Source organism: Lagenorhynchus albirostris, chromosome 9 (genome assembly GCF_949774975.1).
Source record: "Lagenorhynchus albirostris chromosome 9, mLagAlb1.1, whole genome shotgun sequence".
NCBI classification, from domain to species: domain Eukaryota; kingdom Metazoa; phylum Chordata; class Mammalia; order Artiodactyla; family Delphinidae; genus Lagenorhynchus; species Lagenorhynchus albirostris.
In genome coordinates, this window is record NC_083103.1 from 87,797,328 (window position 1) to 87,810,604 (window position 13,277).

At 39.6% G+C, this 13,277-nt stretch overlaps 1 protein-coding gene across 1 annotated transcript in view; it reads left to right on the forward strand.

Annotated features, from left to right (window-relative positions):
• The first annotated feature begins 816 nt into the window (after nucleotides 1–816).
• The window catches only part of POU2AF2 (POU class 2 homeobox associating factor 2), a 32,829-nt gene continuing 20,368 nt past the window's right edge, over nucleotides 817–13,277 (forward strand). Inside the window, 3 exon segments of the mRNA XM_060160880.1 lie at nucleotides 817–913; nucleotides 4,525–4,575; nucleotides 4,578–4,633. Coding sequence (XP_060016863.1) covers nucleotides 817–913; nucleotides 4,525–4,575; nucleotides 4,578–4,633 — 204 coding nt within the window.

A 13,277-nucleotide genomic window follows, 5' to 3' on the forward strand; every position in this document is an offset into this window, starting at 1 on the left:
CCTAAGATGGGCCCTCAGATTAATCTTCCAAAAAAAATTCCAAATCTTCCTAAATACGATAAAGTCATAATATAGCCCTGGTCAAAAAGATTAGTGGTTTCCATCACCTACAACATAAAGTATAAATTTTTACCACCTGGTTTTCAACACCTTCAACATTTCCATTATTCTCAACTAAAAAAAAAAAAGGATACTTTCAGCAAATATTTACTGAAGGCCTACTAAGTGCCAGACACTGTTCTAGGCATTGGCACTTAAGATGTTTCAGTGAGTAAAAACAAGCAAATATTCCTACCCTCATGGAACTTACATTCTAGCAAGGAAGAAACAGACAATAAACAATAAACTTAATAAATAAGGAAATTATATAGGACATTATAACAGACAAGTACTACGTAGAAATAAAAAGGAAAATAGGATAAAGGGGAATAGAGATGTTTTATGGGAAGGTGTAACTTTAAATATGTTCTCATTGAGAAAATGACTTTTGAGCCAAATTTTGAAGGAGACAAGGGCATTTAGTCATGTGGATAACTGGAGGAAGAATATTCCAGATAGAGTGGACAGCCAATGCAAAGTCCTAAGGTAGAAGTGGTGTGGTTGATGCATTTCAGAAACTGGCTGGAGTACAATAGAGTGTTATGAGATGAGATCAGAGGTGTCGTGGAACAAGGTTATGTAGGACCATTGTAAGGACCTTGGCTTTTACCCTGAGTTAAATGGGGAGCCACTGTATGGTTTTGAGAAGAGGAGTGAGGCAATTGGACTTTCTTTTTGAAAGAATCACTTTGGCTGCTGTGTTGAGATACACTGGGGATGGGGGAAGAGTGGAAGCAAAGAGATCAGTTGGAAGGCTACTGCAGTATCTACATGAGAGATGACAGTCGATTTTACCTGGATATCAGCAGTGGAGGTGGAGAAAAGTCAGCAGATTCTGGCTCTATTTTATAGGTGGCACCATCAGGAACTCCTAAAGGATGGGTTGTGAAGTATGAGAGAAAAGAGAGGAACTAAGAATGACTTTATAGCTTTGGGACTGGGCAAACAGAAGGATGGAGTTGCCAACAACTAATAGGAAGGTTTCAGAAAAGCAAATATAAAGGGAAGGACAGAGTTCAGATCTGGACATGTGGAGTTTGAAATGTCTACTAGACATCAAAGTGAAGATGGACATCCACATCTAAAGTCCAGGACAGGTCTGGTCTAGGGATATCCATCTGAACTTCATCTATATATTGATGGCATTTAAATCCATTAACTCCAGTTACCCTCATTCCTTTCCCTTCCTACACATGCCTTGCTCTTTCCGACCTCTGCTTTTGCTCATGCCATGCCTAATGTCTACAAGGCCTTTCTCCCTCCTCCTAACCTATCCACATCTATCTGAATCCAGACTAAATCCCATCCCTTCCCACAAAATTTTCATCAATAAAGTATACTCTTCCCCCTCCCTTAATCCCTCACATGTGCATGTCTTATTTCTCTCACTAAAAGAAGATGTCTTTAAGGACATCTGTTATATGTTCTAAACTTATTTTGCATCCACTGTGGCATATAGCCCCACATTTTGCACTAGAGTCTGTGCCAACTGGTACATAAGACTGATTGTTTTATGGCAAAACTTCAGAAGTTTTGATCTGCTTATTTGCCATCTCATGAACTTTATCCATTAGTCACCATGTGCTTATTTGTTAAACTTATTTAGAATAGGTATATTTCCTCTAGGCTTTTTGGCATACATATAAAGCATAAATGGATAATTCAGATTGAAACCACCAACTAAAAAGCCCTTCGGAAAAGTGAAACCAAGACTGTCTGCAAACACACAAAGGATCAACCTTTGGGACTGGGCAACTGGACCTCTTCAACGTCCACCCCAATCTCCTCTCAGACCTAAGTCCACATCCACCATCAATCAGCCAGCTAGGAATGCCTAGGTTAGAGTTGTCCCCCTCTTCCACAGGAGCCTTATAAAGTCCCTACTCTTATGCATATCTTTGGTTCTCAGACTACAGAGAACATCAGAATCACCTAAAGGGCTTGTTAAAACACAATTGCTGGGCCCACCCCTAAAGTTTCTGATTCAGTACATCTGGAGCAGCACCTGAAAATCTGCATTTTTAACACATTCCTAGCCGATGCTATTGTTCCTGGCCCAAGATTCACACTCTGAGGATCACTGGTGTGTATTCTTACTTGGACTTTTCTGTCTGGCCTTGACTCCTGCCTTGTTCTGACATTTAGTGCCTGTGTCACTCTCCTACTCCAGGCTGCTGGAACGAGCACTAGAGATGTCTTAGTCACTGACCATACGACTGGGCCACCACCCCTCCCCTGCCCTTCTTTATTCTGGGCTCAAAAGTTTGAGAGCCAACTTGTGTCCTTGACCCCAATTTCTCTCTAGCTCTTCAAGATCTCCTTTCATCATTTTCTCCCTCTTCCCTAAATCTTCAGTCCCTCCCTCTTCCTGTTCAAATATCCTCAAATATATCCTATCCACGAATTCATTAAATAGATGTAAAAACATAAGCAAACCTCTCCTTGTCCCTGTAATTGTCTCCAATGATCATTCAATCTCTTGCTTCCCTTCCTCATTCAAACTCCAAGAAGAAATAGTCTCCCTCCCTTTCTCCACCTCTGCCCTTGACGTTATCACCTGGCTTCTAGGTAATGCTTCCAAAATTACTCTTGCTAAGACAACACCAACCACTGAATTGAAAGCAATGGATGTTTTGCTGTCCTTATCTTCCTGAACAATTCTGTGGTATCTCACTCTTTTTCCTTCTTTCTTGAAATCCCTTCCCTTGAATTCTACCTCATTCTCCTGTTTTATTCTGATTCTTCTCCAACCACTTCTTCTTCATTAGGGTTCTCTCCTTCTCCTCAGACAAGCCTTCAAATGTGGATGTTCCCCAGGCTTCCATCTTTAACCATCTAGTCCAGAGCTTCCCAACCAGTGTGTCAGGAATCAGTATTGTAGGAGTTCCCAGGATATTGATCTCAGCCGTTGAGAGTAGCCTGGTCTATTTATCCTAATATGCCAGATGCATAAGTTTTCCCTCAATGCCATTGTTATGACTCTACCTTTCAAACATTCCAAGAGAGTTCATTCTCTTTCCTGGTTTCCTTACTATCAACATTATGATGTCTCTGAAACTTATATACCCAGACCAATCCCATGGTGGAAGCTTGAGAATCAGCCTTGAATCTTCCTGCTCCTTTCCCTCCTACGTCTAAATAATTTCCAGATCTGTCCTCTCCTTGCCCTCCTATCAACCACAACTCAGACCCCACTATCTCTTGCCTGAATTATCCTAGAATCTTCCTGACTGTTCTCCCTGTGGCTTTGTGATTCTTAAATCTAAATCCACCTTCATACAGCTGCTAGAAATGTCTGTCTAAAATACAAATCCAACCACACTACTACCATGCTTGGAAGCCTCCAATGGCTCACTGCACACAGGATGAAATCCAAACTCCTTCGCCTACAAGAAACTTCATGACTGCGCCCTGATCATTTCCTTTCCCCAGGCTCAGTTTCTCCCTCCTTCTGTTCTTACCTCCAGGACTTTGCCCATGCTGCCCTCTATACCTGGAATGTTCTTACTCATTTACCATCATACACACTGCTTACCTCCGCTATCACATTGCCTTCCCTAACTCCTTCCCCACCCTCAAGAGAAATTGACACGTTCTGTGTTTTTCTGAGTATTCTATTCAGGCCTACTTTTTGTTGTACTTTGCACATTTGCATTATAATTATTTTTAAGTATTTCTCTCCTCCCACTAGATGGCATGTTCTTTTGTATTACCAGCTCTGACACAATGCCTGACACATAAAGAATACTCAATAAATTATCGATGAATAAATGTAGCCTCAGGCTTTTCCCAAAAAATAAGGCATCACACACAATTCTAAGTGCAGCACTTAGATTCCTTTGGAACAAACATTAAGATCATTTAGCTTTAAATTTGAGGCTGATTTGAAAGAGATACTTAAGCCTCTTTAATTAAAAGATATATAGACCAAATCCTGTCAAAATAAGACCCAAAGGATCAGTCAAATAACTTTGTTTTGCTGAAATCAGTTTGCATGTGGCTTTATTTGAATTGAATAATAAATTGTCTTGGAACCTAGTTTTTTTCTCTCCTTCATTTTGTACAGGAATTTTGTATTTAACTTGGTACTTTTCACAACATTTTCATATGCATATCTTATGTAACTCTGCAGTCAGTTTCAGAGAGATTATTAAACCCATTTTACAGATGAAGGAAACAGGGCTGAGAAATTGTGATTTTCCCAAGTCAGTGGCTAATACGTAAAAGATGGAATAGTGTTTCTTTCACTTAGCTTGGATCAGTTTCTGTCAAGGATCAGGAGATAGGACTAAATGACCTGTGTTGAAGCCACTTCAAATTCAAGTCTATCATTCTAATGAGAAAATAGCATCACAGTATTAACCCTGGACAGGTTAACCTACTTATAGTATCCACATTTGATTGTTACTATTCCATTTGCTTAAGTCCCAGGAGACTACAGCAAACGAGTGTATCAATGCGTGAGAGTGAAGCACACAGTAAAGATCTACTGGCAGAAAAACGATCCAAGCATACAAGTAACTCAAGATTTAATGTAAGTCTCAGTTGAATCCATTCTGAAGTCTTTGGGTATTTAAGTCCTATTAAGGTTAATTATCTCCCCTCTCCCTTTATCTTCTCACCAATCTCTCACCTCTTGAGTCTGATATTCTCCACAGCAAAGCCCCCCTTTAACTGGCACACACTATATAATTACTCTATAAGCAAGGATTCCAAGAGCTCTGTGAACTTATTGGCTGGCTACTTCAGCTAGTGGATATGAAATGATGATGAGTCCTGACTTTTTCATTTCTGCCAGTCATGAACTACCAAAGGCTCAGTTGGTGGGAATAATGCTGACCTTCATATACATGTTATTCTAAATCTGATAGAGACAACTTCTAAATGTCTTCTATATAACATGCAAAATCAGATTTAAACATCTTAGTAGGAGTTGTCTTAAGTCTAAAATCTCTATCTGACATCCTTGTCTTTATAAATAGCTCTGCTCTATACCTAAAATGTTTAAGTAGTTACACCCAAATCTCCAATAATGATTCTTGAATGGAAATAGCAGTTGGTTATCGAGTTATGTATATAATTACTCACCTGCATTGCTGGGGGCAGGACACGACAGCAGATGACCAGGAATAAAGGAGGCAACCACATACAGCACTGAGCACAGGGGCTGGTACACAGTGGGAACTGCTTCTTCCAGTGTGTTCTACCCAGAACGTCAGCACCATATTCAACACTGCTCCAAAGTCAAACTTCTGGGACTTGTTTCAAATGAACCAACTCCAGATTCAATTTCCTCCCATCTAAGAACATCCTTTATTTGCACATTTTTTGGCTTTCCTTTCTTTTAAACCACCTCCTCTCTTCTAGTTCAAATGGAGCTTAGTTGATAAAGAGAAATCTGAATAATTGGCTCCTTGTCTGTTCCTAGTGCCATGTTTCTCCTCATGCTTCTTCAGAATCATCTGGAATGTGAGTTAAAAACATCCATACAAATCTAGTCTCTTGAGAGAAAGAGAGGAAAAAAGAAAGAGACAGAGAATTCAGTCTACTCTAAGTGAACCATAGCGGCATGGATGTAACGTGGATTGCTTGGCCACTATTATGGCTAGAATTGTGAAACTTGCAAAAGTTCCAGGCATACTGTCAGTTGGGAAGATAAGAGGGGCAATGAGGATAACTTCATAGTCAAGGAACAGATAGTCTATCTGCCCCGTGTGAGGCTATAATTCCCTCCTCGGCAGCGTCACCCATACACACATACAGTAATAGGGCACTGTGCCAGATGGAATTACATAACAAGACAAAGAGGCACCTATCCAAATGGTGGATGGAAATATATTTTTTTATTAAAAAATTACCTAACACGATTTCTTACTTAAGCTCTGCGACTATCGAAGAGTGTGTTTTCTCTATTTTTTGATGCTTTTACTTTTTAAAAGATATAATAGTATAAACATAATTAACAATAAGTCATATTATTTGATTTAATTTTAAAATGCAAATTCCTGGTCCCTGTTCCATGTCTATTAACATAGAGTTATTGGTCTGGGGCCAGGGAATGGTCATTCTTAACAAGCTTCTTGGGTGATTTTTTTGCACATCATAATATAAGAAATTTACCACACAGCAAAGTGCAACTGTCAAAACCCCACACATAACCAAGGTTCTTATCTCTAACCAGATTAGAAGTTGCTGAGCTATTGCTACTGGCCCAGTGACACTGCAAATGTTATACAAAAGTGGGTACAGGAAACATGTGATACATGGTCTGTGCCATTAAACAGCAATGGCAGAGAGGAAAACACTTATACATTTAAAAAATAAAAGACCATATAACCAAGCACTACACTGAATGCTGAAGACAAAGGACCAGGCAGCATAGCCATGTGTTATGAAGATTGGAATACTATTTGCATAAGCACAGTTTAAAGTGCACTTCCTGTGTGTTATCTCATTCAATAGACACACTACTCCTATGAGATTGACGTTGACATCGTTCTCCATCTTACAGATGAAAAAGTTGAGAACAAAAGAAGGGAAGGGATTGTTTGCAAGTTGCAGTTAGCAAGTGGCAGGTCTTCTGACTGCCAATTCCATATGCCTTCTAAAGGGAAAAATCAATGTGGACTGGAGTAGAATCATTTCTGATTCATGCTGTCTTCATCGGTTTGGGCTGTCATCACAAAATACCACAGACAGCGGAGTTTATAAACAGCATACATTTATTTCTCACAGTTCTGGAGGCTTGGTGACCAAGTTCAGGTTGCCAACATGGTAAGGTTCTCGTGAAGGCCCTTTTCTGGGTTGCAGAATTCTCATTGTATCCTCACATGATGGGAGGGCATAGAGAGCTCTCTAGGACCCTGTTATAAAGGCACTAATCCCATTCACGAGGGTTCCACCCTCATGACCCAATTGCCTCCCAAAGGCCCCACCTCCTAATACAATCACATGGGGCCTTAGGATTTCAACATCAATTTGGGGAGGACACAAACATTCAGACCACAGCACATGCAAACAAAGGAAATGAAGGCATAAGAAAATATCATCATATAGAAAGGACTGGAAAGGTGCAAACCAGCTCTAACTATGGTTGCTCTTCTCAGGCATCAGGTACACAGGCAGTATGAACTCAGCCCTAACTTCCTGTTCTCACATATTACTCAGTGTCTCACTGCTGGTATCTTACTCTCGTCTTCATTTCAAAGACCTTTTAAATTTGGGTAATTAAATGCATATAGTCCCATTACATGGCTATTTGGACTTTAGGTATCTCCATGAATTGATTTTACTGTCTACTTCTTTCATCTCAACCACTATTCTAGAAAATCCCAAGAAAGACATCATATTAATTAATCACTGACTCTCAAGGACTTTTTCTGTCCCTGTGTCAAACACAACTCAACGAGCAGGAATCATGTAGAATCACATTACTGGCAGCACTTACAGGGCTCGAATGGCATGAGGAATACTGACACTCCTTACCCTTTTTCATACCAGTTCACTAGGTGACAATGAGTCTGATATCTTAGGTAAGTTTAGATAGGAAAGCCATCCTTAGACGTGTTCAAAATTTGCTACTGATAACATGGGTAATAACCAGTCAAAGGATAACTTGAGGAGATTGGAGGCCCTACCACACTGTTTTACCATAGATATTATCCTAAGCCAAAAACTGGACCCCCAAAGATCCTACATCAAATCCCTGAAACATGTGAATGTCGACTTAAATGGCAAAATATGTGATTAAGTTAAGGATCTTGGGTGGCTCTTCCACTTACCCTGGAAGAGGTGATCCCTAAATGAAATCCCATGTACTCTTGTTTTTTTTTAATGTGGAAGAATTGTGGGTTTTTTTTTGTTTTTCTGGGTTTTTTTTAACATCCTTATTGGAGTATAATTGCTTTACAATGGTATGTTAGTTTCTGCTTTATAACAAAGTGAATCAGCTATATGTATACATATATCCCCATTTCCCCTCCTTCTTGCATCTCCCTCCCACCCTCCCTATCCCACCCCTCTAGGTGGACACAAAGCATCAAGCTGATCTCCCCGTGCTATCAGCTGCTTCCCACTAGCAATCTATTATACATTTGGTAGTGTATGTATGTGTTAGCATACAGTATTTGTTTTTCTCTTTCTGACTCACTTAACTCTGTATGACAGACTCTAGGTTCATCCACCTCACTACAAATAACTCAATTTAAATTCTTTTTTATGGCTGAGTAATATACCATTGTATATATGTGCCACATTTATAAGAGGGAGTTTTGAGAGAGACGCAAAAGAGGAAGAGGCCACGTGACCAGGGAGGCAGATATCACATATCAAGGAAGGCAGGCAGGTAGGCAGCCACCAAAGCTGGAAGAGGCAGAGTGGACTCTCCCCTCGAGGTCCCTAGAGAGAGAAAGAATAAATTTTGGTCTTTTTAAGCCACCCAGGTGGTGGCAGTTTTTTCCAGCAGCCCTAGGAAACTAGTACACGGATATTATGAAAACTACATCCCCCAGATAAGTACTCTCTAGGAAGTGTCTATCTGATGCCCAAATTGCTGCTCTGTTCTTTATGACAGCACTTGAATAAGTTTACATGGGTTATGTTGACTCATCTTTACCACAATTTCTCTCATGAACATCTGTTTTCTATACCATGGAGTGTTTTTCACATTTTTGCAGTAGGAATCAAAGGAGAAAAAAATCCCTTGCATCAAAAGAAACTTTCAGGGCTTCCTTGGTGGCACAGTGGTTGAGAGTCCGCCTGCCGATGTACGGGACACGGGTTCGTACCCCGGTCCGGGAAGATCCCACATGCCACAGAGCGGCTAGGCCCGTGAGCCATGGCCGTTGAGCCTGCGCGTCCAGAGCCTGTGCTCCGCAACGGGAGAGGCCACAACAGTGAGAGGCCCACATACCACAAAAAAAAAAAAAAGAAAAAAAAGAAACTTTCACCAAATACTGGACTTAAAACCACTGTGTGCATTTTAGCCATAATCCTGTGGTTCCACAGCTATTATCATGGATATCTTTTTAAATAATCGTTTCCTCTTTCTTTTTCAAATTTTTCTGGGTTATTCTTTACTATACTATCGACCAGATCATTAAAAATATGAGCCACTCACCAACATCTGGTACCAAAAAATATGTATTTAGACTTTTGATGTAAGTTTATGTTGCATTGTTTTCAATTACACTATTTCAATGACATTCCATAAAAACCGATCATTGAAAATTTTAAATAATATCACAAAATTCGGTGAGCTCTCAGTTATCTATACTAAAATTAAAAAGAAGAAGAGGCAGTAAGCCTAATGGCCACAATTTTTCATTTTGTTTTGAAATTCAATGAACAATTTGCAGGCTATTGAACTTTCTAATCAAATTTTTCCCAAGCTATCATAAAGATTCATTTAAAATCATTGACTATAAAACAGCTGCATGAGGGAAAAAATTCTAAACTTGCTAAGTAGGAAATGGAGCTCAGTAACCCAAATTTGGAGTTAAAATTTAGTAGTGGAATGGGGGAGTTCAGTGCAATATAGGGGGAATTAAGAATAGGCTTAGCAATCAGGGTCTGATATTTAATCTATTTTACTGGTTTATGGACACCCTCATAGCTATTCTGCTCTGCTCATTCATCAAAATGCTAGAGTGAGGAACAATAAGGAAATAGATATGAAAGTGATTTTAAGTTAATATCCTACATAAATATGAGGAAAAGCAAGTGACGATTTCTGGTTGTTCTTAGAAGATCCGAACTGAGGGAAATGTTGAGGAGCAATATCCCAAGTGGGAAATATATTTGCATCATATCAACCTTGAATTATACATAATATACATACACAGACCAAAATCTAACTATTTCCACTTGGCATGATTCTTTTTATACTAACCTTAAAGCCATACTGTCAGCTAGGTGTCTTGGTTAATCTTTCCTAACTATTTTTGGAAGTAAAACATTGTAAGCACAGAAAGAAGCGTGACAATAGTACATACTGATGGAAAAAAACTGGAAGAACTGAAGGTTAATGGAAGCCATATAGTGCATTTATGGCATAAATTATATGAAAGTGTTTGATCTTCCTTGGGAGGTCAGTGAACTCTAACTGTAGAACAGATGCACATTGTCCAGCTCCATCTGTAACAACTGTCTGTCTTTCCATCAGGACTGCTAGTTAGAGATTTGTTTTGTTCCATATCCAGCTGCTGTTTTGTGGCACCAATCACATGTGCATTTCAGTTATCACCGAGTGTAAACATGATGTCCATATCTGTGATTTGCATTTGGAGTTCTCATGAAGTATTAAAAAATGAAAGTAGACAATTAGAAACTGTATATTACAGCATCTCAAAGTTTCTTTGATTTCCCTGAAACTTTGGAAAACACATCTGAGACTCCTCTTCTGCACCAAAAGGGAAATTGCTGCCTCCTCAGTCTGTTTGAACCCCCTCCTTCTGGTTGTCAGTGGTCTCTGGCAATTCCTTTCTCCTCTCTGGGCCTCAGCATCCTTGTCAATAAAAGTAGAGTTTGATTCCTCTCATTTCAGTATTCAATTTTAATACTCAAACTTTAAAAAGTTTATCCCATCCCCTTATCTTCTTTATTATTCATATTTCAAATGTTCACATCTCACTGCTTATGATTTGAAGTAGATCTGAATCTCTGAGAACTAGCTCATATTCAGGCTGCAGCATCCTTGAGCTGAAGTTTCAGATCACTCTGTCATCTGGGAATCTTCAGCACTTAGGTTCACAGAATTTTCTCATCTAAGGCACAGGCAGCATAGCATGATGAAGAGTATGGGCTCTGGATCAAGATGACCTGAATGTACTACCCAGCTCTGCCATTTGTCAACTGTATGATAACTGTAAAGGTACTTTAATCTTGATGTCAGAGGAAGATAATAATACGTCCCTTGCAAGGTTAGGTTTAATATGTCAAGAGCTTTGCACATGGTATGTGTTCAATCAATACTAGTGCTATTAAATACTGCAGTGAAGGAACATTAGAATTCAAGTGATGTAAGAAATTCACTGAGCTGAAGAAATGTACAGTCCAGCTGTGGGAGAAAGAATTATACATGAGGATTAAAGACCTAAATGTAAGACCAGAAACTATCAAACTCTTAGAGGAAAACATAGGCAGAACACTCTATGACATAAATCACAGAAAGATCCTTTTTGACCCACCTCCTAGAGAAATGGAAATGAAAACAAAAATAAACAAATGGGATCTAATGAAACTTCAAAGATTTTGCACAGCAAAGGAAACCATAAACAAGACCAAAAGACAACCCTCAGAATGGGAGAAAATATTTGCAAATGAAGCAACTGACAAAGGATTAATCTCCAAAATTTATAAGCAGCTCATGCAGCTCAATAACAAAAAAACAAACAACACAATCCAAAAATGGGCAGAAGACCTAAATAGACATTTCTCCAAAGAAGATATACAGACTGCCAACAAACACATGAAAGAATGCTCAACATCATTAATCATTAGAGAAAGGCAAATCAAAACTACAATGAGATATCATCTGACACCAGTCAGAATGGCCATCATCAAAAAATCTAGAAACAATAAATGCTGGAGAGGATGTGGAGAAAAGGGAACACTCTTGCACTGCTGGTGGGAATGTGAGTTGGTACAGCCACTATGGAGAACAGTATGGAGGTTCCTTAAAAAACTACAAATAGAACTACCATATGACCCAGCAATCCCACTACTGGGCATATACCCTGAGAAAACAATAATTCAAAAAGAGTCATGTACCAAAATGTTCATTGCAACTCTATTTACAATAGCCTGGAGATGGAAATAACCTAAGTGTCCATCATCGGATGAATGGATAAAGAAGATGTGGCACATATATACAATGGAATATTACTCAGCCATAAAAAGAAATGAAATTGAGCTATTTGTAATGAGGTGGATGGACCTAGAGTCTGTCATACAGAGTGAAGTAAGTCAGAAAGAGAAAGACAAATACCGTATGCTAACACATATATATGGAATTTAAGGAAAAAAATGTCATGAAGAACATAGGAGTAAGACAGGAATAAAGACACAGACCTACTAGAGAATGGACTTGAGGATATGGAGAGGGGGAAGGGTACGCTGTGACAAAGAGAGAGAGTGGCATGGACATATATACACTACCAAATGTAAGGTAGTAGCTAGTGGGAAGCAGCCGCATAGCACAGGGAGATCAGCTCAGTGATTTGTGACCACCTAGAGGGGTGGGATAGGGAGGGTGGGAGGGAGGGAGATGCAAGAGGGAAGAGATATGGGAACATATGTATACGTATAACTGATTCACTTTGTTATAAAGCAGAAACTAACACACCATTTTAAAGTAATTATACTCCAGTAAAGATGTAAAAAAAAAAAAGAATTATACATGAAATAAGTGATTAAAAATTAAAAAATGGCTTTGGTTTCCAAGTGCCAGATGCATAATAGTGACCATCAGTGAACAAGATGGAGGTTGAAAAGGGGGAGAGCAGGGCGTGGACAGGATAGATGGAAGAAGACTTCTTGGAGGAGGGTGAGCCTTGAGCTAAGTTTGGAAGGAAGATGGTAACTCAGATGAGCAGTGAGGAGGGGTAGAGTCCAAACAGAACACGAGGCCTGGGTGATGGTCCAGAGGGAGAGGAGAGACTCTGTCTGTGAAGTGCAGTGGGTAGACCCACTTGGTGCATAGGGTAGAGAAGTGAAGAGGAAGTCAGGAGGCCTGGCCTGGGACATGACCTCTCAAAAGTTAGTTTTAGTCTTGCCTGCTGAGGTCTCCCAGACACTCCCCTCCATGCCCAGAGCCTCCGGCATATTTATCTGCTAAAATACTTATTACACTGCACGATAATTGCTTGTTTTATTAAATCTCTCCCCCAACTGGCTAATTTCTTGCTATTCCCATTTTTTTCCTTTTGGAGCCTCCAGCCCAGGAGAAACAGCAGTGGGGTAGAATGGTTAAGAGCTTGTGTTTTGGAGTCTGACAGAGTGAGGATCTGACTCTATTGTGTCAAGGTGATCGAAGTTCTCTGGACTTCTGTTTCATCCTATGTAAATGGAGAGAGTGATACCCACCACAGATGTGTCATGAAAATTAAATTAGATAAGGTATAAAAAGCCCCTGATACGGCTGGTACATGGCACATTGTAAGTGCTCAGCAAATGGCAGC